General features: G+C 40.1%; 1 protein-coding gene across 4 annotated transcripts in view; it reads right to left on the bottom strand.

Annotated features, from left to right (window-relative positions):
• FGFR2 (fibroblast growth factor receptor 2) overlaps positions 1 to 22,123 on the bottom strand; it is a 119,669-nt gene that overhangs the window by 31,885 nt on the left and 65,661 nt on the right. For all 4 annotated transcript variants that reach the window (XM_074959231.1, XM_074959234.1, XM_074959233.1 and 1 more), the window contains 2 exons: positions 20,014 to 20,137; positions 479 to 669 (listed from right to left, as the gene is read on the bottom strand). In XM_074959231.1, the coding sequence (XP_074815332.1) occupies positions 479 to 669; positions 20,014 to 20,137 (315 nt within the window). The remainder of the gene's footprint in view (positions 1 to 478; positions 670 to 20,013; positions 20,138 to 22,123) is intronic.

The following is a 22,123-nucleotide window of genomic DNA, read 5'->3' as shown; positions in this document are numbered from 1 at the left end:
TTCATATGCCCCATCAAGTTGGTGAAAAATTGACATCTCTGCAGGCTCCACATCCAGAGAACCCAGCACTGCCAACAGTCATTGGCAGCAGATCTCATCATTACTAAGGGGCCTTTGAAATGAAGAGGCTCAAGAAATGTGAGAGACAGTAGATTTTCTTTGGTTTGCTTTGGATGCTCTCTACAAATAAATAGCATTGATGTTCTTTTAGTGGCTTTTCACTTCTTTGAATAAAACATGCATAAATTATTTTAGAGATGGATTTAAGAAATTATGGAAGAACAACAGACTTTCCTTAAGCTAGCGCAATTAGCATTTAGACTAGCAAATTTCAACATACCATTGCATTTGTAAGATATGTTCTTTTTGTTAAGCTAATCAGTTTGAAAACAGAAGAACTGATCTCAAAACTCTTGGGTTCACACAACATATAGTCCATTCTCCAAATTCTCTCGCTTAATGTGCCGAAAAGCCTCACCTTTAGAACTTGAAGATACGGTAATCCATCTGGACCGTATTTACTGCCATTCTTCTCTATATGTTTAATCCACTGAATATGAGGCTGAGCATCACTGTACACTTTACAGACAAACTCCACGTCACCCCCGACCACTGCGGAGGCATTTGCTGGAAGGCCAGCTTGGAGAATAGGCCTGTGAGGTGATCGTTCTGTGGGGATGGGGAGTGGGAGTGAGAGAGAGAAAAAATAAAGATGCATAAATAAATAAGCAGTGCTGCCAAGAACACTGTTATGAACTTAAGCCAAAAAGCCCTATAAGCCTGTTGGCTGACTCCTCTGAAATAACAGTGCAGCCAAAATGTATAACAAAAACTACACTTCAAAGGAGATCACTTGAGTACTACACTTGTAGTTCAAAGAATACCCATTTAGAAGGCGCGGGGGGGGGGGGGGAGGTGAGGGAGAGAAGCCACATGACAAACTTTTCATTTTTTCAAGGTTGGGCCACCACCGAATAAGGAAAATACATTTAACTTTACAGTTCAGCATAACAAATGCTTTTGAGTTTTTATTTATTCTACTTAATATAAAACCAGAAAAACACAAAGTTTCATCATTTTATAAAATTAAATAATTATTGCTCTAAAATGAATGAAGTTATTACAGGCATAATAAAAAAGCTTCATAGGCATCAAACTCTTGGTACAAGAGGAACAAAAATTAAGCAGGCTTTTGAAACACAGGGAACAAAAGTCAACTTGTATCAACTACAGCATCAGAAAAACCAAAGTTGCTTCCTATTCTAAGTATAGCTTAGGGGAATATGGAATTATCTTCAATAGCACCATGGGTTATTACTGTCAGTTAACTATTACTTCTACAGTCCTTGAACCTACAAGAGGAGTCAGCAATATGCTACTGTCACTAGCAGAAAGTTGTTGTCAAAATATGTAAAGATTTGGGATGAAATCCTGGTTCCACTGACATCAATAGGTGTTTTGCCATTGAGTGCCGCAAAGGCAGGATTTCACTCTTGGAGCCTGCTTCTGCATTCTTTTTGTGCACAGAGCCTGATCTTGCACCCACTGGAGTCAATGGTAAAGTTCTCATTGACTTCTGTGACAGGATCAGCCTCCCAAAGCTTCCATTGGCTACACTGGGTGGACAAGGAACTCTAGCAAAGCTTAAAACCATTCCACCTGACTATGGTGTCAATTAAAGTTGTTTTAACGACAGCCTTGTCTTAACAACAGCCCTGCACACTGAAATCTCCTAATTATCCATACATCATAATTGACAGGAGCAATATATCATTCAACTTCCTCAACTTTGAGCAGTCCAGAAGTGAATTTAGTACACTCTCCATACCCATCCACCCCTTGTCCTTTCTTCTGAGATGAACAGGGGTTCCAGTTGTGAGGGACATTTCTTGTAACCTGGATACCTATTAGAAATGAGACTAAGACCAGCAACTCACTTCATGTAAGTCACTAAATAGCGGTTGGGTGGTAAATATTTACAGTTAATAGTGACCTAGATCAAATTTGAGCCCATGAATTAGAAGTGAAGGTCACATTGCCAAATCTCCTGAGCCATCCATACCCGCTTCAAAACATTTTATTTAAAAGATGAGAAAAGGATAATGGACCTAAATATTTATAGAGGCAATGTATTTAAGAGCTTAAATGTAATAAGCCAAATCAACTGAATTTCAAATCAAGTGTTCTTTCTTAAACATACTAGTTTCCAATAAATTGTTTCACAAGCAAACACTGTGAGTGTAATAGCAAATAATGATGCCCACTGAACAATGGAATCTTTCATACAGTCCAATATATTTGGCATGCTGCAAGCATCTACTGGGAATTTATTCACTGACGCAACACTGGCAGTGTACTACAAAGCAGCAGTCTTGTTTTACTTTTGGAAAAAGTGCATTTGTGTTGCAGTTATTAAATTATTCCATGGCTATCTGTGTTATTTTCTAAGGCCTAGGAACAGCTTTCTATTTAATTTGTAAATTGCAGTAGAATGTATAAATTACTATTTTATAGTCCAGGAGAGAATTTATAAAGTTTCTCACCTTATACTAAATAGGGTCTAATTCCATGTTCCCCTGCTCCTTCTTCTGGGTACACAAACAGCAAGCATGATCTCCCTTTAATAGAAACCTTACACCATCTTCCAAAACTTATTACAGCTGCCTTCAGTATAAAATGAAACCTTAGAGAATGTTATTTAAAATGTTTTTTAAAAGTCAGTAGGCCTCATGTTTCATTTCTCCACATCAGGGTTTGATTTCCTTTGTGACCTTACTCTCTGCCCTTAAACAAACCAGAGAATGAGGCCTGAAACATCTTGGAAAAGTTCCTACTACGCCAGCATCAACACACAAAACACGTTTGGTTTATCTCAATAGCCATCAACAATTTAATTTTTTATTGATGACTGTCAACCCCTCTCCCCTCAAAAAAAAAAAAAAGGCCAAGTAAAGAAGTAAAAGCAATGTTTATACTCCTGCTCCTAAATTCCTAAAAGAGTCAGGTCAAACGGGAGTAAGGACTTGTGAAATTTCCTCTTGCTATGTCCTGAAATGCATTTCAGTTAAATGCATTAGAAGCAAATTAAAGTTTGCACACTGGGATATAAACTGCTGATCAGTATTTGTTCAACTCCTGTTCATCTGCTTCCACTGGACAGGCAGACTGCACAGATTTAGAACTGATCTCTATGATTCAGACCTTTCGCAGTTTACTCTTAATCCCTGATCCTGCCACTTGTTTCACACTATGCCTGGAGCCTTGCTGAAGTCAGGCTACATCATAGGAAGTCACTGGGGCTCTGTGTAAATCCTGGAGTCTGTGTTCATTAAATAAGGTGCAAGATCAGGGCATTAGATAATTACTTCACGTGAAACAGAGTATTTATTAACACAGGGAAAAGAAAAACTATGGAAAAATTAGTAAAATTGAAAAACTGTGACCATGTTGCTGACTATATTTCTGTGTAAGATATTTTTGGTCTCCATTAGAGTGCTAACATTTCATATGCTGTTTCTATGCAACGTGCAAAAACTAATCAAAGAGACTGTGGATCTTTATATGCTATCTCAGATCTTGTATATGAATTCCAGGTCAATATGTACATTTAAAACCTAAGCCTTACATTAGTATGCAGCTATCCCCATGTTGACAGTTGGCTGCTCTAATATCATGAGGCTATGAAATCTGCTCAATAAAGATAGACAAAAGAGTTGAAAGTTCTCTCTTAAAAATATCCCTCAAAGTTAACAGAAACTAATTCTGAAATAAAGAGTTTGTCTGATGGATACTTAAGAATGTAGATTTATTTTATATCGTCTAACAATTGTAGCTAAGCATTGTAGATAAACTAAATTATGGAGAATATATACATTTTTGATAATTTCACTCAAAATACTAAATATTTTGATAAAAACAACTTGGTCCCAACTGTCCTCTCAGTTATACTAGCTTTAGACTGCTGTCATTCCATTGATTTCAGTATACTTCCTCCTTTTACACCAGTGTGATAGAAAGGTGAATCAGGCCTTTGGGAAATAAATCTTTGCTAATTGACCATTTAAATTTTATAGCATTCCATTTCCAGTGCTAACATAACATGTTTGCCCAAAAACAGGTCAACATCATCGGCTATAACATGGGGGGAAGCCCTGGAGAGTAGAAAGATGTCCAAATGTTTTCAGGCATACTAAACACTGTATTTCTAGCACCATAAAAGTTACTAGGCACTTGTTTTATTCCAACACATTAACTCAAACCCTCAGATATTTAATTACTGAACAAAATTCAGGTCTACGAGGTATTTCAAAGATCAATTCTGCTTTCTTAACGTTTTTTTTAGTACCTCACATTACATGGCTTTGAAATAATAAAATATATTTTTCTCTAAAATGAGCTGGAACTAGCAAAGTCCAATGCTATAAAAATATAAATTTGAGCAAGAGCATGTTAAATTTTACTTTCCTTCTAATTCCTCTTGAAGTCAACCACTGTAATATTTTACAAACAGAAAGCATGGCTCATTCTCAGTAACTCAAGGAAATGTGGAGATAAGTAACTCAGAGTTAAAAACAACAACAAAAGAACAGCCTATTCCCCTTCCAAAGAAGTAGGTTTCTGGTCAATATCTAAAGAGTCAATCATTCACTAGAGTTCAATCACTTCCTTTACAAGAGGCAGAGCCACAATGATCATCAGTGTAGGTAATGCCTTATTTCAAATTTAAGATATCTAAATTACATACCAATATATAAATATGTTCAGGGTTTGTTTGCCCAGTTTTTGGATTGCCTAAATAAAAGGAAATAACAGAATCGACATCTGAAATGATGGAGATTGTAAACAATTTGCAAACAAAGAAAAATCCCCACCAATTTATAAGAAATGGTCATATTTTAATGGATGCATTATTGAAACTATTAACATTAAAGCATCAGGCCAGATTGCCTTCCTCCAGCAGAAAAATCTGCAGAAGGGAGCCAGGAAGTTCAGAAAAGTCCATGAGATTGACCTCATGGAGTTTCCTGCAGAGCATCACTTTAGAAGACAGTTGGTTGAGAAATGAGACCTCCCAGACTCTGCAGAACCTGAGGCTCTAGGCGAACAGGGTGGGGAACAAAGGACACGGGAATTCTTCTCTCCACAGAGAAACAGATACAGGATCTGCCCCTTCAGATGACTGTGCTGGACCCTCTTCCTTTCCTGGACATGCAATCAAGAGAGTGCCTCTGCAGCTTCTCAGCAGCAGCTATTGAGATGATTCTGCAAGAGTAAGTGACACTCAAGGCTCCCGCCATTATCAGCACTATTATGTAAGCACCTTTATTTTCAGTAAGATCAGTCACCCGTTAAATGTGTCTTGCTAATTACAAGTTGCAGAAGAGCATTAGTTCACTGCCTTTTCAAGGATCTCCCTAAACTCATGTTTGGTCTTGCAGTCATTAGTCTTCTTTCATTTTCCAACCTTGTAACAAACATGCTATTTATTGCCAACTTTGATGGGGTTTTTGTCATGTGGACACTTGTTTCCTCTGATCATTTTAATTCTCTATTGCTATAGTTTATAATATTAATTCTGATTAACAGTTCATTTTCCGAAGGTAGTTGCCTACCTTCTGCACTCAAAGCTGACATTAGAAAGCTTCATTTAAAGAGTCCCTAAGATATATGACTACAATTCACTCAGTCTGGTGAATTTTCAGAAAAGTTTCTAAAGGCCAGGAGGAAGATTGGGGATCCATCAGGGACAGATTTGTTGGTTGGTGCACGTGAAGTGTGCTATCTTCATCCCAATTTCCACACCTCTATGCCCATCACTCTGGATGCTGTAGAGGGCCCCAGGGACCAGTGTGAAGGAAAGGGATGAAAAACGAAAGGCCAAGGGAGACGTCCATTGTCCATCACCAAACACCTCAGCTACCAATGGTAAATCTGTCCAAAAATTAATTAAGCCTCAGGCTGCATTAATTGTTGCTGGAGCCTTTTCTGCACTGGGGAAATCTTCTTCCAAGGAGGGCTCTGAGGAAAGCTATGGCCATGGGAGCTTCAGCCAGAGTGGAGAGTTCAGCTGGCCCTGTGTCCCCAGCTGCACTCAAGTTGATCTGCGGGATCTCAGGCTGTACATTCCTAGGTAGAGTGACACAGGAGGGCTCAAACTGGCAAGATGATTAGGGGAAACTCCAGAGCGTCCACAGAGATTTCCCACCTCAGTGTATGCTCATATGGTGGCAATCCATGCCTAAATTTCCTTACTCCTGAACTAAGCAATGGTTTATGGGGGCCTGCGTCATTGAAATGCTAGAAGGAAAACACTATTAATTCCATTGCACTTGCTCAATGATGTTCAGAAGTAAAGCTGAGGGATGGCTGCTGCTTCAGGAGACTAGCAACAACTAAGCAGGTATAGGCAAGTACCTCTACTAATTAATGTCATATATTATATATATACTGAGCCAGGGATTGACCAGCTGTGTGTCAGTTTGGTTCCTCTCGTTTCACAAAGCATTGCATTCTGTTCATACCCAATTCAAAAGCTCTGCTGAACAGCGATGCTCTATTTTTGTATATAAAATAATCATTCACTCTGTAATTTAAACTGGAGATAGCAACATGGTAAACCAGAGAAAATATTCCTTTCCAACACTGGAAAGACTATCCAGCCATAGCGCTGTTTACTAACAGGTAACTCATAAGCAGAATGGACTATGGATTTTGCAGTTTGGACCAATTTTGTTCATCAGAGCTGGTCATATAATTTGTTACCAATGGTGGCATCTTTGATAAAATAATTGTTCCTCAATAAATTTTTACTAATTATTCAAACAGCTTTACTGTTCAGCAACAGGTTTCTTATGAATTAAAATAAGTATGGACTTGTTAGAAGATTTTTTATTATGTAATTATTGTTCTGCTAAGTTTTTAGGGAAACAAGGGTGTTCTATCTTTTGATCATATTCTTCTCTTTTCTCTGTATACAATATTCCGATCAGCTCAAGACTCCTTAAAGAGGTAACACCTAAGACTCCAGTCCCACAACTGTTTCCGTGTGGGTGGACCCCAGTGCTTCGAGAAGCCCTAAGGAAGTCAGTAGGGCTCCATGCAGGCACAGAGGTCTGCCCATGTAGGTACTGACAGGGACTAAAGTCTTTATCCTACTTTTTCTTCACCATCTTCTTTGTTCCTCTGACCTAGCGAAAGTTTAGTGGCTCCAGTTTTGTAAGACTGGGTTATTTCTTTCTGCTGCTGTTTCACATGCTTTGACATTGCTAATTACGGGGCCTAACTGTCCACTGGCATAAGACTGGAGTACCACACTGGAGGGTCAGGGACAATATAGTTTCCCTAAAGTTGATTATTGAATAAGAGTTCTTAGGTAAGGTTATGAGGCTCACAACTTTAAGAAAAGCTTGAATGGCTTCACTGGGGCTATCTGTGATTTTTAAACAATTATAGTTTTAAAATATATAGTGTCATTACGGAAACTTGGAGCAGTTGATACACTGCCTTCAGTAAAGCATTTATCACTGTGCTTCTTTGTGCCGTCTGAAAACTGCCTTCCTGGTTTGAAAGTAATCACATCGAGGTCAGGTTAGAAAATTACAATACCTTTCAACCCTTCACAGAAATGACTCACGTGTTCAACTCTTTTGCTCTTCCTTTTACTTTTCGCCTCAGACTTGAAATACTGATCCCTCTTGAGCACTCCCTCCATGGACAAAACTTCCACTGATGTCACCCTGTCTGTTTATATTTTCTCTTAGATCAAGCACAGAACAATGTACCTGTGGTGGCTCAATGTAAATAGCAACAGCTACCAGAGACCTTCCAGCACCTTGCTGGGTTTTTTTAAGCAGGTAGTGAAGCATTATTTTTTCTAAACATAAGACTCTGGTCAGTGCTTGCAACTCTCAAGATTTATTCCAGGTGGGAGTACTGACATGTAAGGGCATGAAGGGGAATTAACACTAAGGCCTCACTCGTGCAAACTCTTATGCATGTGCTGAGCTGTATGCACCTGCGTACTCTCATTGACTCCTAAAGGCCCGCTCAGGTGCATAAAATTAACCATGTGCATAAACTTTTTCAGGATTAAGGACTAAAACTTCACTAGCTCCCTGCAGGGTGGGGATAAGACAGCTGTAGCAAAATAAAGTGGAATATGACACTACAAGGAAAAAGGCCGCTTTTATAAGGGCTGAGTGAAGTCAGTGGAAAGATTCTCACTGATTTCAACAGGCTTTGGATCAGGGCCTGATAAAAGTCATATCAAAATTAAATAAAATCTGTTCTTTAAAATCATGACTGCATCAGAGGGTTTAAAAAAAAAGAGACAAGTCAAGACATACTCAAGAACTGAAGCATGCAACATGAACGTTCTTGTTTTAAAATGCTAAGTTGTCAACACAAGGTAATACTTAATACTAGACTATCCTTAGTGCAACACCCTATTGTTAGTCTGCCACAGTATGCATTTCATCAGTCTCGCCAGAGTGAAAAAGTGTCTTAGCTGAAAAAAGACTAATGTCTGCCCTACTAAGCCAAGGAGTTCACTTGTGGTATCCCTGAAACACTACATGTATAAGCAACAGCGTTAGGCACATCTGAGCAAAGGAGAAATGCCTCATTTTGGTGTGAAAAAACATGAGAAGCAGAACAATGAAAAGCTTTCCATTGAAATTACTTCTGATTTGCTTCTTCTAAAACTTCAAGAGAATGTGAAAAGCGGCATGTAACTTCTCACGGACAAGGCTGGAAAGTGGGGAAAATGTCACTGTCCAGGCCATTTCCAGATGTTTCATTAAGTTTCTTGGGGGAAGGAACTGTGTGTTCTGTGTTGTGTGTAGCAGTGAGCACCCAGTCAGCACGCAACCACTTAATAATGGCAATGATGGTGGTGATGAAGGGAGTGTCTTGTGGAGAAAGCACAGGGCTGGGCTCTATATCTGGTTCTGCCAAAGGTTTGCTGTAGGACTCTGGCAAATCACAACCTTTCTGTGACTCCATTTCCTCATCAATAAAATGATGATAATAGTGTTTTCCTAACTCCCTCAGGTATTGTGAGATTTAACTAGTTAGTTAGATGCTATAAAATGCGAAGTATTCATTATTATTAGTGTGGCTCCACCACATATTTTCTATCTCCACACTCTCCCTTCCCTGAAAAGTGTCTGCCTTCAAAGTAGACAGGAAAATACCATTGAAACCCTTTGAGTTCTTTTACGTTTCCACAATTCTCCCTCTTCTTACTGTACTGCGGTATGGAATCTAGAGCAGAGGTGGGCAAACTATGGCCCGCAGGCCACATCCAGCCTGTGGGACCGTCCTGCCCGGCCCCTGAAGCTGTCCCCCGGCCCCTCCCCTACTGTCCCCCCTCTCACACAACCACGCCACCATGCAGCGCAATGCTCTGGGCAGCGGGGCAGCAGAGCCTGGCCTGACCTGGTGCTCTGTGCTGCACGGCGCAGCGGCTTCTCCTGGTGCACCCATGCTGCCAGCCACCGGTGCTCCAGGCAGTGCTCTAAGGGGCCAGGGAGAGTTGGATAGAGGGGGTGGTCAGGGGTGTGGACAGGGGTTGGGATGGTCAGAGGGCAGAGAACACTGGGGTTGAATGGGGGCAAGGGTCCCGGGGGGGGGGGCAGTCAGGAAGGAGAGGAGGGGTTGAATGAGGTTGTAGGGGGCAGTTAGGGGCAAGAGGTCCGGGAGCGGTCAGGGAGAAGGGGTGGTTGGATGGGCAGGGGTTCCGTGGGGGGCAGTCAGGAAGAGGAGGGGGGTTGGATGGAGCGGCGGGGGCAGTTAGGGGCGGGGAGTCCAGGGGCGGTCAGGGGACCGAGAGCAGGGGTGGGTGGATGGGGCAGGGGTTCCTGGGGGGCCATCAGGGAACTGTGGGGGTTGGATGGGGAGAAGTCCCAGGGGGGCTGTCAGGGGGCAAGAAATGGGGGGGTCTGATAGAGGGCAGGGGCCGGGCTATGCCTGGCTGTTTGGGGTGGCACAGCCTCCCTGAACCGGCCGTCCATACAATTTCAGAAACCCAATGCGGCCCTCAGGCCAAAAAGTTTGCCCGTCCCTGATCTGGAGTCTGTTCTAAATATTGGATCGGATCTGAAAAGATGTCGTACAACTCCAGAAAAGTGCAAAATGTCCCTGGTTCCTAGTGGCTTCTCAGGGAAGGCACAGCAGCTTCTAGATGGGCCAACTGCAACCGTATATTTGTTCATCACCTTTAACTTAACTCCACTGCTTCAACAAATAAAGGTGAAGCAACTTTAATAGAAAACATTTAAGCTGGCCACGCCTGGGCGCAAACATACTATAGATGTGTCAAAGACAAAGCAATGTCTCTCATGTCATTTTCTTCAGCTATTAATCTCCCTTCTGTATCTAGGTTTGTCTGACTTTTAACATAAGCATTCGAATGGGAAGGACAGCATAACTTTCACATGTAACCAGATGCATGGAGAAGCAGCAGAGCTATTTCCAGTCATCTGAACATCGATCAATTGTTTATGGGTTTACTAAAAACAAACAAAAAACTACATTCCTCATGCTAGAAGTGCTCATTAATTGACAGATTTACACGTTCCTCTCTTCGGGTTCAGAAGCAACATCTCCATCCTCCTGGCCAAGTGTATTTGATGGAAATGCCATCTCACTAGAGCTGAGTGAAGAGCGGGAAAAAAGTTGTCTGTCTGAATTTGAAAGTGAATGCTGACTGCGGACATGGGAGCATTCTGCAAATATTCAAACCCTAGTACCGGTATTAGCACAAATACCCACTCAAAAAAAAGTTAAGATCAAATACTCAAATAGTCACCGAAAACAAATTTATACTTGAAACCACCACTTGAAATACAAGTTGTGTTGGTTACTAATGTGTCTCATCCAACCAGAGAAGAGAAACAATACCAGCTATCTCACAGCACTAACCAACAGTGTGAATTTTAAAATTTAAATAGAGACTATTTGTTCATGAGCTATTGTTATGACAGATTTCAGAGTAACAGCTGTGTTAGTCTGTATTCGCAAAAAGAAAAGGAGTACTTATGACAGAATAATTTGTGAAGGTGAGAAATAATTTCCAACAACTAATACATCTGAGAACTTCGCAATCTGCTTGTCAACATTTTGCAAAAAGAAAAAGATAAAAGTAGGTCGTCATGATGAGTTTTCCATTCAGCTCTACTTCTAACACTATCAATGTCGTTCTTTAGTAGACCTGAATGGATGAAATATTTCAAAGAGCAGGGGTGGCCGGCCTGAGCCTGAGAAGGAGCCAGAATTTACCAATGTACATTGCCAAAGAGCCACAGCAATACGTCAGCACCTCCCATCAGCTCCCGTCCTCCAGTCCCCAGCTCGCTGGGGACTCCACCAGTAAGCGCCTCCCACCTGCGGCAATCAGCTCTTTCTCATGCACTGGAAGCTCTGGTGGGAAGTGGGGAGGAGTGAGGGCATGATGGGCTCGGGGGTAGGGGCAGGGTCATTGGGAAAAGGGATGGAATGGGGGCAGGGTCTGGGGCAGAGCCGGGGATTGAGCAGTGAGCACCCCCCAGCACATTGGAAAGTTAGCATCTGTAGCTCCAGCCCTGGAGTCAGTGCCTATGTAAGGAGCCACATATTAACCTCTGAAGAGCCTCATGCGGCTCCGGAGCCACAGGTTAGCCACCCCTGTCAAAGAGCAATCTGAAAAAAAATAATCAATTTTTATTTACAGAGCATTTTTCCTCCTAAAATATCCCAAAATTCTTCACAAAGTATGGTTTTTAATAGGGCTTTTAAAGTGTAAGTAAACTAGCTTTAACTGTACTTCCATGCTTAAAATGCAGCAACTGCTACGAAAGCACCTTGGGAATGGTAGCAATCCAATGATGGTCTAATGACTTAAAATCCTCAACACCTATGAAATGCAGCCATATCTGGAGTAAAGGGCACACAGCACTCTGCACAAGAGGGAGTAGAGGGGACATTTGCATGAAGGCTGTCAGGGAAAACCTCTTTTTTTATATCTTTAGTGTCTCTGCAGTGCCCACAGAATTCCACATTCTCATCCAATAGACCTCACCCACTAAGCTGCATGGTACTTAATTTGTGTGCCTTAGAAAGATGAAACACCACCTCTTTTCCTGATAGCTTTAATTATTAAGGCATGGGTAAACTGCAATATCTCAATGTACTCGTGTAAACAAATGCACCTGGGCCAAAAGCAGAGGTTGAACCCTGGGACCTTCAGAGCTAACAGGGTGAGTGCCCTGTGATTTGAGTTGAAGCACTAATAGCAGACTCATTGCTGGACACAGTAGCAAACTCATAAACCTCTTTTGTGGATAAGTCTGTGGAGTGGAGCATCACAAAGACACAGATTACACAAGTGTCGTTCAGCAAGTGCCAAATGCACATCTAGTAATACAACATGCTCATTGGTATTTTCAGACAACTCTTGCAAACTTCTACTTGAAGTTCAGTGAGTGTGAAGCTGGATGAATTAAAGGACAAGATTAAAGAGAATAATCTGCACAAGAGCTGCAATAATGTCCCTCAAACCAAAAAGAAATACCTGTCTTGAGATTGTAAGAAAACAGAAAGTGGGACAGGGAGGCTAGTCCTCTCACAAAAGATTAGTCAGCAAGCATTTCAAATGTGAGAAATTCAGCATTCACCCAATGGATGAAGTAATGATGCTAGTATATGTTCATAAAATATATTTTAGCCAGACTACTCAAATGAAATCAGAAGCTTCAATGCTATAAAACTACAGGTTTGGAATATTTTGACTTTATTAACAGGAGCTGAGGGGGGAAGGAGGGAGATCAATTCACTTTCCCTTTGCTGAACCATCACACACCAATCTTTATTCTCAACAGTGAAGCACACAGCCTCAAGCACTAAACAATCTGTAAAAAGAAAAGGAGTACCTGTGGCACCTTAAAGACTAACAAATTTATTTGAGCATAGGCTTTCGTGGGCTAAAACCCACTTCATCGGATGCATGCAGTGGAAAATACAGTAGGAAGATATATATATATACACACAGAGAACATGAAAAAATGGGTGTTGCCATTCACGCTATAATGAGAGTGATCACCTTAATTGATCACTCTCGTTATAGTGTGTATGGCAATACCCATTTTTTCATGTTGTGTGTGTGTATGTACATATATCTTCCTACTGTATTTTCCACTGCATGCATCCGATGAAGTGGGTTTTAGCCCAAAAAAGCTTATGCTCAAATAAATTGGTTAGTCTCTAAGGTACCACAAGTACTCCTCGTTCTTTTTGCTGATACAGACTAACACGGCTACCACTCTGAAACCTAAACAATCTGGGTAATTTCCTCTCAGAGTTGTAGATGTGTTGCCAAAAGCCCAATGCTGGGTGTAAAGTCCACAGTCAGGCTTATTAGTACTTTGAATAAAACCTTCTTCCTGCTCAATTTAACCAAATACCTGAGGATAGTATGTACTCCTTCATTCTTTCAGTCTCTGTCCCATCATGTCCCAGGCTGCATGCACTCAGGTGAATATGTCATGCTAAAGCATGTTCATGTAAAGATCTAGTCAACAACTTCCATTCACCTCTGCCAGAAATGCAAGTTTGGGCTTGGTTGTAATACCTACATTTAACTCCAACCAGACATGGATGATACACAGGGCAAGCTATAAATTTAGACAATGTAAGTCATTAATACTCTATTTTTTAAAAAAATAAAAAATTGAAGGGACACAGGCCAAACCTTAGATTTTGAAAAGTAAGTGTTTACAAAATCTAAGATCAATGGATAGGTTTCCTTGAATTTAGAAACAACAAAATGGAGACATGCCTCTTTAAAAACGAACAAACAAAAAAAACCCTTGCAGTGTTTTTTGCAACATTACAGCACACTAGAATCTGTAAGTGAATCTGACGAGAAACAAAAGAAGTTCATTCTCATTCCCAAAGAGAAATACAAAAAAGAAAACAATCAATCATCAACAGCGAAAAGTAGATTGGCTGTTTCGAATCTTTGATGGTCTAATAATGTAACATAGTTAAGAAAATTTGCTTCAAAAAATAAGAGGTCTAAATCCTGCAAAGACTTCAGTATGTAACTTTACTCACATCAATCAATGGGACTACTCACATGCATAAGTCTTTGCAGGATCAGGACAAAGGGTTTTCAACAGAACAGTGTTTAACAGAAGCCTTTAAATGGCTCCTCATGGAGAAGTTATTCTGCCACCATTTTCATCTGAAAATAGTAATTACGGTAATAGAGTAGAGCTAAAGGTACTCAGCTGCATTTATAGTTATATTCCATTAAAAAAAACCCATAAGTATGAGCCAACTGGACAATTTAGAAACTGATTAATAAGCAGCTGAACAGGTTGCAATAGTACCTTTAAAAAAAGACAAGTGTTTCTGACAAATTGTATTAATTTTACAGTTAATGGCATAGTCTTTCTATACATTCTTTGAGGATGTTGAGCAATTGTTAGCTGCTTATAACACCCTGTAGATGAGGTAATGTGAAGCACTTAAACTGAAACCTAACCAATTTTTTGTTTCCCCAGATGATTACATTAAATAGGACAAATTGCAACCTACAGCCTGAATGTTCAGTGAATATCTCTTTTTTTCTGTTACAATATAAATTCAATTAGTTGTAAAATGATTTCCATGCTTATAGAGAGCAACTGCTACCCAAGCTGTACTCTGGTGATAATGGCAATCTAATTATATAAAAACTCCAGCACTTCTGTGTTCCCATGTTGCTTTCTACAGTCTGAATTTGCTACATACAACTGGTACACGATAACTGTAATTTCCAATCATTTCCCCTTAAGACTGAATGACTTTATACATGGACGGAATCTGTTTTGTGAGCTTCCTATAAATAAAAGTTTCTACCTGCAATTAAGTACAGCAGAATAAAAAGGTACTTCACCTGAACTCTAGTAACAGCTGATAAGCTTTCAGAGTAGCAGCCGTGTTAGTCTGTATTCGCAAAAAGAAAAGGAGGACTTGTGGCACCTTAGAAACTATCAAATTTATTTGAGCATAAGCTTTCGTGAGCTACAGCTCACTTCATCAGATGCATTCAGTGGAAAATACAGTGGGGAGATTTATATACATAGAGAACATGAAACAATGGGTCTTACCATACACACTGTAAGGAGAGTGATCACTCAAGGTGAGCTATTACCAGCAGGAGAGCGGCGGGGGGAAACCTTTTGTAGTGATAATCAAGGTGGGCCATTTCCAGCAGTTGACAAGAACGTCAAAATTTACAAGAGGAAGGATGGTCTTATAATTGAAGTCACTGGATTAGGAGACTTGGAACTGGATTCAATTCCTGGATCTCCAGAGGCTTCCTTTGAGACCTAGGCTAAGTTAATTTCTCTCTGTGTGCCTCAGTTCTTAATCTATAAAACAGGGATTGATAATACTTCCTTTCTTCCATCCTTTATGTATTTCGAGTGTCAATCTTGCTCTTTGTACATTCAATGCCTAGAACAAAGAGTCTTTGATCTTGTTTGGAGCTCTAGGCACTACCGTAATAAATAAGATTATAATTATTCTCCTCTGGACAGGTTTCAGAGTAGCAGCCGTGTTAGTCTGTATTCGCAAAAAGAAAAGGAGTACTTGTGGCACCTTAGAGACTAACAAATTTATTTGAGCATAAGCTTTCGTGAGCTACAGCTCACTTCATCGGATGCATTCACAAAGTGATTTATACAGGGAGTTCTGCAAGATCTCTGGGAGCATGGAATCCTTCCCACAGGCCAGGGAGCGCCAGAGACACAGCTCTGTGTCCACTATCAAACCTCAGGACTCATCTTTTTGTTGCCATCAACAAAAATAAGCACAGTCACTTATTACATGATGTTAATGCCTTCTCCCACCTCTGTGGTAAGATTAAGTACTGTGTCAGGTTTTATTTAATGCTTGAAGATCATAAAAGATGATAGCCCTTTAACAATAAAACTAACTCTTTCACGAATGTTTTCCTGGTGCTCTGGTGAAGAGAAAAGAGTGGGAGACACAGAGATGAGAGAAAAAGTATTGGTTTCCAGAAAACACACTTCCTGGTTTACAGGGTGAATAGGTGTGTGTGTGTGTAATACAACTGAGCTTTACTAGGACTTTTAAAAAATGGGTTATACCTATAATAAATCCTCATCATCTGCTGCTACTGCAAACTAACTGTCTCAGGGTGAAATTCACCCACTGGCAAGAGACCAACCCAAAGTCCAGGTACCACTTAAGTCCCATTGTGAAAGCTAATGTGGTGTCTATTCCGTTTGCTCGACCCTCTGCAGTGATGTGAATTTCATACTCAGTAGAGCCAGTCAAAAAAATTTTGGAGGTGGGGGGGCATCACAAAACATTTCAAGAATCACACTGTCCATCAAAGATTCCTGACCAGCTCTATTCTACAGTTAGAAGTTATCATTGTAAATATGGCCAAGTCTTTTGTGATATACATATGGATGGCTAATAATTTGCTACTTTTATTTCTATTCCCACTTGCTGTAAGAAATTCAATCTGACTGTGTGCCAGGTCTGTAAATTTGAATGAGAATGAGAATGTCTGAGCCAATGGAGTCCTTATTTTATAAAGTTCTTCCAAGTAATTACAAGTAAAAATGATTATACTTCACACCTACATTTTGACTGAAAACCTCTCGTGCTCTGCTGGCTCTGGGCTTCTACATGTCAAAAGGGTTCAGGGTTTGGAAAGTTATTTGAGTCGAGTAATAATGGATATTCCCAATTAGGATTGTGTCATTATTTGGCATGAATTTTGCTGGGATACCTCCCAAAACTGTGACATAATCAGAAGTTTCTCTACATTACACCGTACAGTCAGCTGCTCATTTTATTATAATAGATTGCCATGTTTAATACTATTCCTTATGACTTACACTAAAAATCAACTCTGGAACCAGTTAAACCATTTAGGAAAATCTATTTCAAAGAATTTCAGCTGACAGTTTTCAAACATTCTCAGTATACAACTTGGCCTAAAATTATAGCCTGAAGTTTGTGAGAGGTGATCACCAATGGCTAAACATATCAAGGAGTATGACTGACTAGCAACACACATCCACAACCCTCTTTAACCCGATGGGAGCTGAAAATGTATAGAGCAGAATAGAACAAACCAAACTTCCGTAGAAATACACCAATACAATAGGGAAGGGGTGACAGAGGTCTCCATCCGTGCCTGGTTTAATTCAGTCCTCTGCTCTGCCTCCTGCCTAACCACCACACTCAGCAGTGGCTTTCAGTATCTTAGCAGCCACAGAAATCTGCCTGACCCCCTTCCAACAATCCCATCCACATGCAGTCAACCGAGGGTCCTAATCCAATGCCCACTGAAATCAATACAAAGACTCATAGTGGCTTCAGCAGACACTGAATCAAACGTCTGCACATATAGGACTTCAGGTCAAACTAGAAATGTGGCAGTTACATACATCCCCCAAAAAACATTTTACACACTCACACTGGGTTATTGGGGACAAACATGGTTATGTTCACTGTAAATGCTAAAATGGCTAGCTTCCAAAAAACATGAACTGCCACTTTCAAAAGTAGTGAATGATTTTGGGTGCCCGATTTGAGTCACGTGAAAGGGGGCTGGTGTTCAGAAAGTGCTGAGCACCCACCATCTGGAATGAGGGGGTCTCAAGTGAATACCTAAACACAGAGGCACCAAAAAATCACGAATCACTTTTTGAAATCTTGGCTTCATTATTTACTTTTCTGCTTCTCTATAGGAAAGGAATAGACATTTATATAAATGACATAATCCTTGTTACCATTCCATTCATTCATGCAGGCCACTGTGATTTACTGCCAGGAAAAATAAACTTCTGCATAATATTCCTGAATGCATGACATTCAGAAAAGGCTTAAAAGGGGAGAGGAGGTAAGGGGTTTCTGGCAAATATTTACTCAAGTGACAGCATTATCCATGGTGAACGCATTTGCTAGAGAACTGGGTGAAAGGGTTCACAGTCAATGTGAAATTGGCCAGTTTTGGCGCCTTTTAATCAGTTTCACTTCAGCTAAGAAAATTCCAGGCATTTTAAAAGGGTCTTTCTTTCCCCCTTAACCTGCTACAAATACTTTGTAACCTCAAGCAAAGTGGAACAAAGCCAGGACTTGAAGGGAAAAGAAAATCACTGCAGAACTCTGTACCACTCTGTTCTTACTTTGCTAGCATTCCCTGGTGAGCTAATGTGGTTTGACTGCACCCTTCCACCAGCTGGTCTGCAAAGGATGGAGCCGTGTGTAATACAATTTACTACAACTCCTGGCAGCTGTTGGTGCTGCACCCTCAATAAACTTTGTTTAAACAAGTGTTCAAACAAAAATGGCTTTGTGTTTAGTTAGTTCACCTCAACTGTATGAATATGCTCTCTATGCAGACTCCGAAGTGTTGCTAGTGCTGTAAAAGGCCCTGCATTTGTTTGGGTCTTAGCTTCATAACAAACTGCATCTCTCTTCGTGAACCAAAGCTACAGCAATGATCTGCTGAACAGCTCAGATTAACTAATTTTTAAAATTTAAATGTCGGCGGGGAGGACGTCTTCATTCGAGGGCATTCTCTGTCTCTACTGGTCAGATAGGACCAAGTTTGCTGAAGAGGTGTGAAGCTCCTCTATTCTGTCAGGGTGGGAATTTCAAAAGTCCCTAAGTCAACAGGATGTGCTCCTAAACCCCTGGGGTGCTTTAGAAAATCTCACCCTCAAAGTTTTCTTGGGAAGCATTTGTATTCACAACTGAATGCAGGGTTGAATTTTTTGCAGATTTGGACAGTTGTGATCTGAATGCAGCATTGCTTTTTATTAATTCACTTCCAGGTATCCAGAGACAATGTGATGGGTGCACTATTATTTGTATAAATACAATGAATGAATATAAAAATGACAAAAATGGGTCACTGTTGGTCTGATCCCTATCCAAAGTCAATGATAAGACTCCGATTGATTTAATAGGAGATGGAATGCACCTCCTGTCTCTAGTTGGAACTGGCCTGCAATTGCCAAAAGTTACTTTTCAGTGCTGAATGATCAGTGGTTTTATTCACTAAGCTTCAGATGCCCACATCATTTTAACCATCTGGTGTGAGCATGAGCTATATTCACATATGTTAGAAACTAAGGACCCAGTTCTATCACCATAGTCATACTGAGTACCACTACTCACTTAAGTATGTACTACTCAGAATGGGTATGTGCGGTGGAATTGGGTCCTGAGATTCTAGGCCCTAATTAAACAAAGCACTTAAAGCATGTGCTTCAATCCTATTGAAGTCAGTAAGCCGTAAGCGCATGATTAAAGTTAAGCATGTGCTTAAGTTCTCTCCTAAATCAAGGCCTTGGTACTGATAAGAATTTTTTTTAAAAAAGATTCTCCATCAGCTAAATGATTTCACAACATTTATCCTTTATGTTTCAGTAAATGATATCAGCACTTCACAGACCAAATTCTGATCTCTGTTACACCAGTGTAAATCCAGATTAATTGTACTGACTTCAAGGCCAACACTCCAGAGTTACACAGGTGTAACTGAGATTAGGATTTGACCCTTTATAGGATGATTTTTTTTCCAGCTATAATTACAATAGTTCAGAGAACCATGTGACAATTCGGACAACTGCAGTAAGATTTGAATTATTTACACTTCACAATGCACTTGTAAGTGTACTGTATCATATTGTATAACAATAATGAATTCATAATATGAGACCTCATACACTTGGGTACCACATCTTTGCTGAGACACAAGGAAACTGGTGTGTGTGTGTGAGAGAGAATTTATGTATAAGGTGTGTGAATCAATGAGGTTTTGCTGTAGTTGTAAGGCAGTAGAAATAGCCTCAAAGAACAGAAGTTATTCTTTTATCCAACCCTGAAATCATCCTTAAAATTAATTTTAAAATATCCATTAAATTTAGTTTTAAATAAAGAAATAAAATTAAGCCATTAATTTAAAACATTTCTTGTAGTTGATAGAATTTTACTCACCGACAACATCTAGGTGGTATGTGTGATTGATGGATCCATATTCATTTTCCACTATACAAGTATAATTTCCTTTGTCAGATGGGACTACACTCTCCATAATGAGACTCCAGTGCTGGTTTCGTACCTGATAGGATTTCAATAAGAGAGTTTTAAAAGTTGATAGCACAATTTTGTACTTGTCTTTCCCATATAAAAGGAGGATATTTTTTTCTGTTACACTAATGTTTTAAAAGCCACAGCAGCGCTGGATTGACAGGCCTGGAGACCAAAATCCTTTATTTATGCACAGAGCAGCTACAGCATAGGCAGTAGCAGTGAATGCTGCCACACCCTCCTTTACCAAGGTACTTCACCCTTAAGTTGGAAAAATAGTCTTCAGTGCACTTCAGTCCTCAGCCATTCTGTTTCAACTGACAACAAGGGTGCCACAATTAGTCCCAGTTCAGATTATGGTTTTACAACGTAGACACCAGTCCACTAGAAACTGAATTTAGATTGCCAAGACATTTCACATCTGCCTCCAACAGTTATCTGATGGTATTGGCTGTATCACTCTAGCAACCAGGGCTGGATTTTTCCCATGATATCAAAAGCCCTATAGTCAACTAACAATCCAGATACAGAGTTGTTATAGAGCAAAAAAACCAAAAGTGCAACATTAATACTCAAGTAGATCTTCTATTATTCTAGGAATCTAATTTGTATCAACAGAGGGTCTTTTCAAGAAAACGGTTCTAAAAATTCCTGTCTGATATAAAATACAAGGCCATCTGAATGTTGCAATGAAAAAGGAAATTACGCTGGAATTAAACAAAACCCTCAAAGTGGTATTGTGAAATTAACACATAGTTAGATAAACTGAAAACTTTCTGACTTTTAGGTCGAGTGATTAAATTTCTGTTCAATTCTATGAACTATAAATATATCATGAAAATTAGATCCAAGGTCTGCCCTTCACTACCCAGGACCCCCTACACCTGCCTCATCAATGAACTGCCATGCTTACAAAAGTCAAGTGCTGTAAACACAAATTTGAGTGATTTTAATCATGCAAAATGGAAAACAATGAATTCTCCCTTCCACAATTTTGTGTTCAATAATAACTTTTAGGGGTTACAGCAATACTGTCAGATACTATACATCTAAAAAGAAGCTTAGTAAGGACTCAAGTGAAAATCTGGGAAAATCTATGAAATCCTACTTTCCTTTTGGTTATTATACTGGTCTTTATCTGTCAGAAAGAGACTAGTGTTGTCAATAATGTACCCATGGTTTAGCCATACAGTTTAGCTTTGCACTTTAAAGCAAATGAAAAGGTATTTTGTTTTCTTTATATCTTTCTGCTCTTTGATGTTGGTGACAGCACCAATGGCCTCCAGAGTTCAGGCATTTTATATAAGTGAACTATCAGCTCAGTCAAGGACTCTTGGCCTTGCCCTTGTGCCTTCACAGCTAGTTATTACCTACCAGGAAATAGTCACTTTGGTTATGTGCTTTAAAAAGGTCAAATCCTGGAAGAAAGTCCAAGCCTATGTGAATGGCCTGGACACTAACCAAACCACTCAGAAACGCTACAGAATACAGGACCAGCATCTTCAGCCCTCGCTTACGATGACTAGCATGCATCCAGGCAGATGTTGCTGCTCCCAAATAGGTAGGGGTTGAGGTCTCTGGATTCGTAAAACGTATAGACATAGTGACCACATGCTGGGCCTGCCCAGATTTCCCCCTACAACCTGTGCTATGCAAGGAACTACCTTGGAGCTCTGCTCCACAGGGTTCAGGGAACATGGAGTGCCCACGCACTGGTTCTCTGCTGGCTTATTCTGCCAGTGCAGTGGAAAAGTTCTTGGAGCGTACTACCATGGAAAATGAAGCCTGCAGTATTTGTCCCTACAGGTGAATTTCAAACCTTTGCAGACACGCAGCTACACCTACACACCAGTTACTATGCTATAAGTGGTTTAGAGGCTCTGTGCTGGCTCTATGCAAAATTGTTAATTTTTTCTATATTTATAAAATTATCCTAAGTATTTACAAATTTTTCATAGTATCAAGAGTTTATAATAAATAACTATTGTATTCTATTTTTATGCTGCTAAGCAGTTTG

Source organism: Natator depressus, chromosome 7 (assembly GCF_965152275.1).
Source record: "Natator depressus isolate rNatDep1 chromosome 7, rNatDep2.hap1, whole genome shotgun sequence".
NCBI classification, from domain to species: domain Eukaryota; kingdom Metazoa; phylum Chordata; order Testudines; family Cheloniidae; genus Natator; species Natator depressus.
Note: the sequence above shows the minus strand (reverse complement) of the source record. Positions and strands in the feature narration are given on the sequence as shown.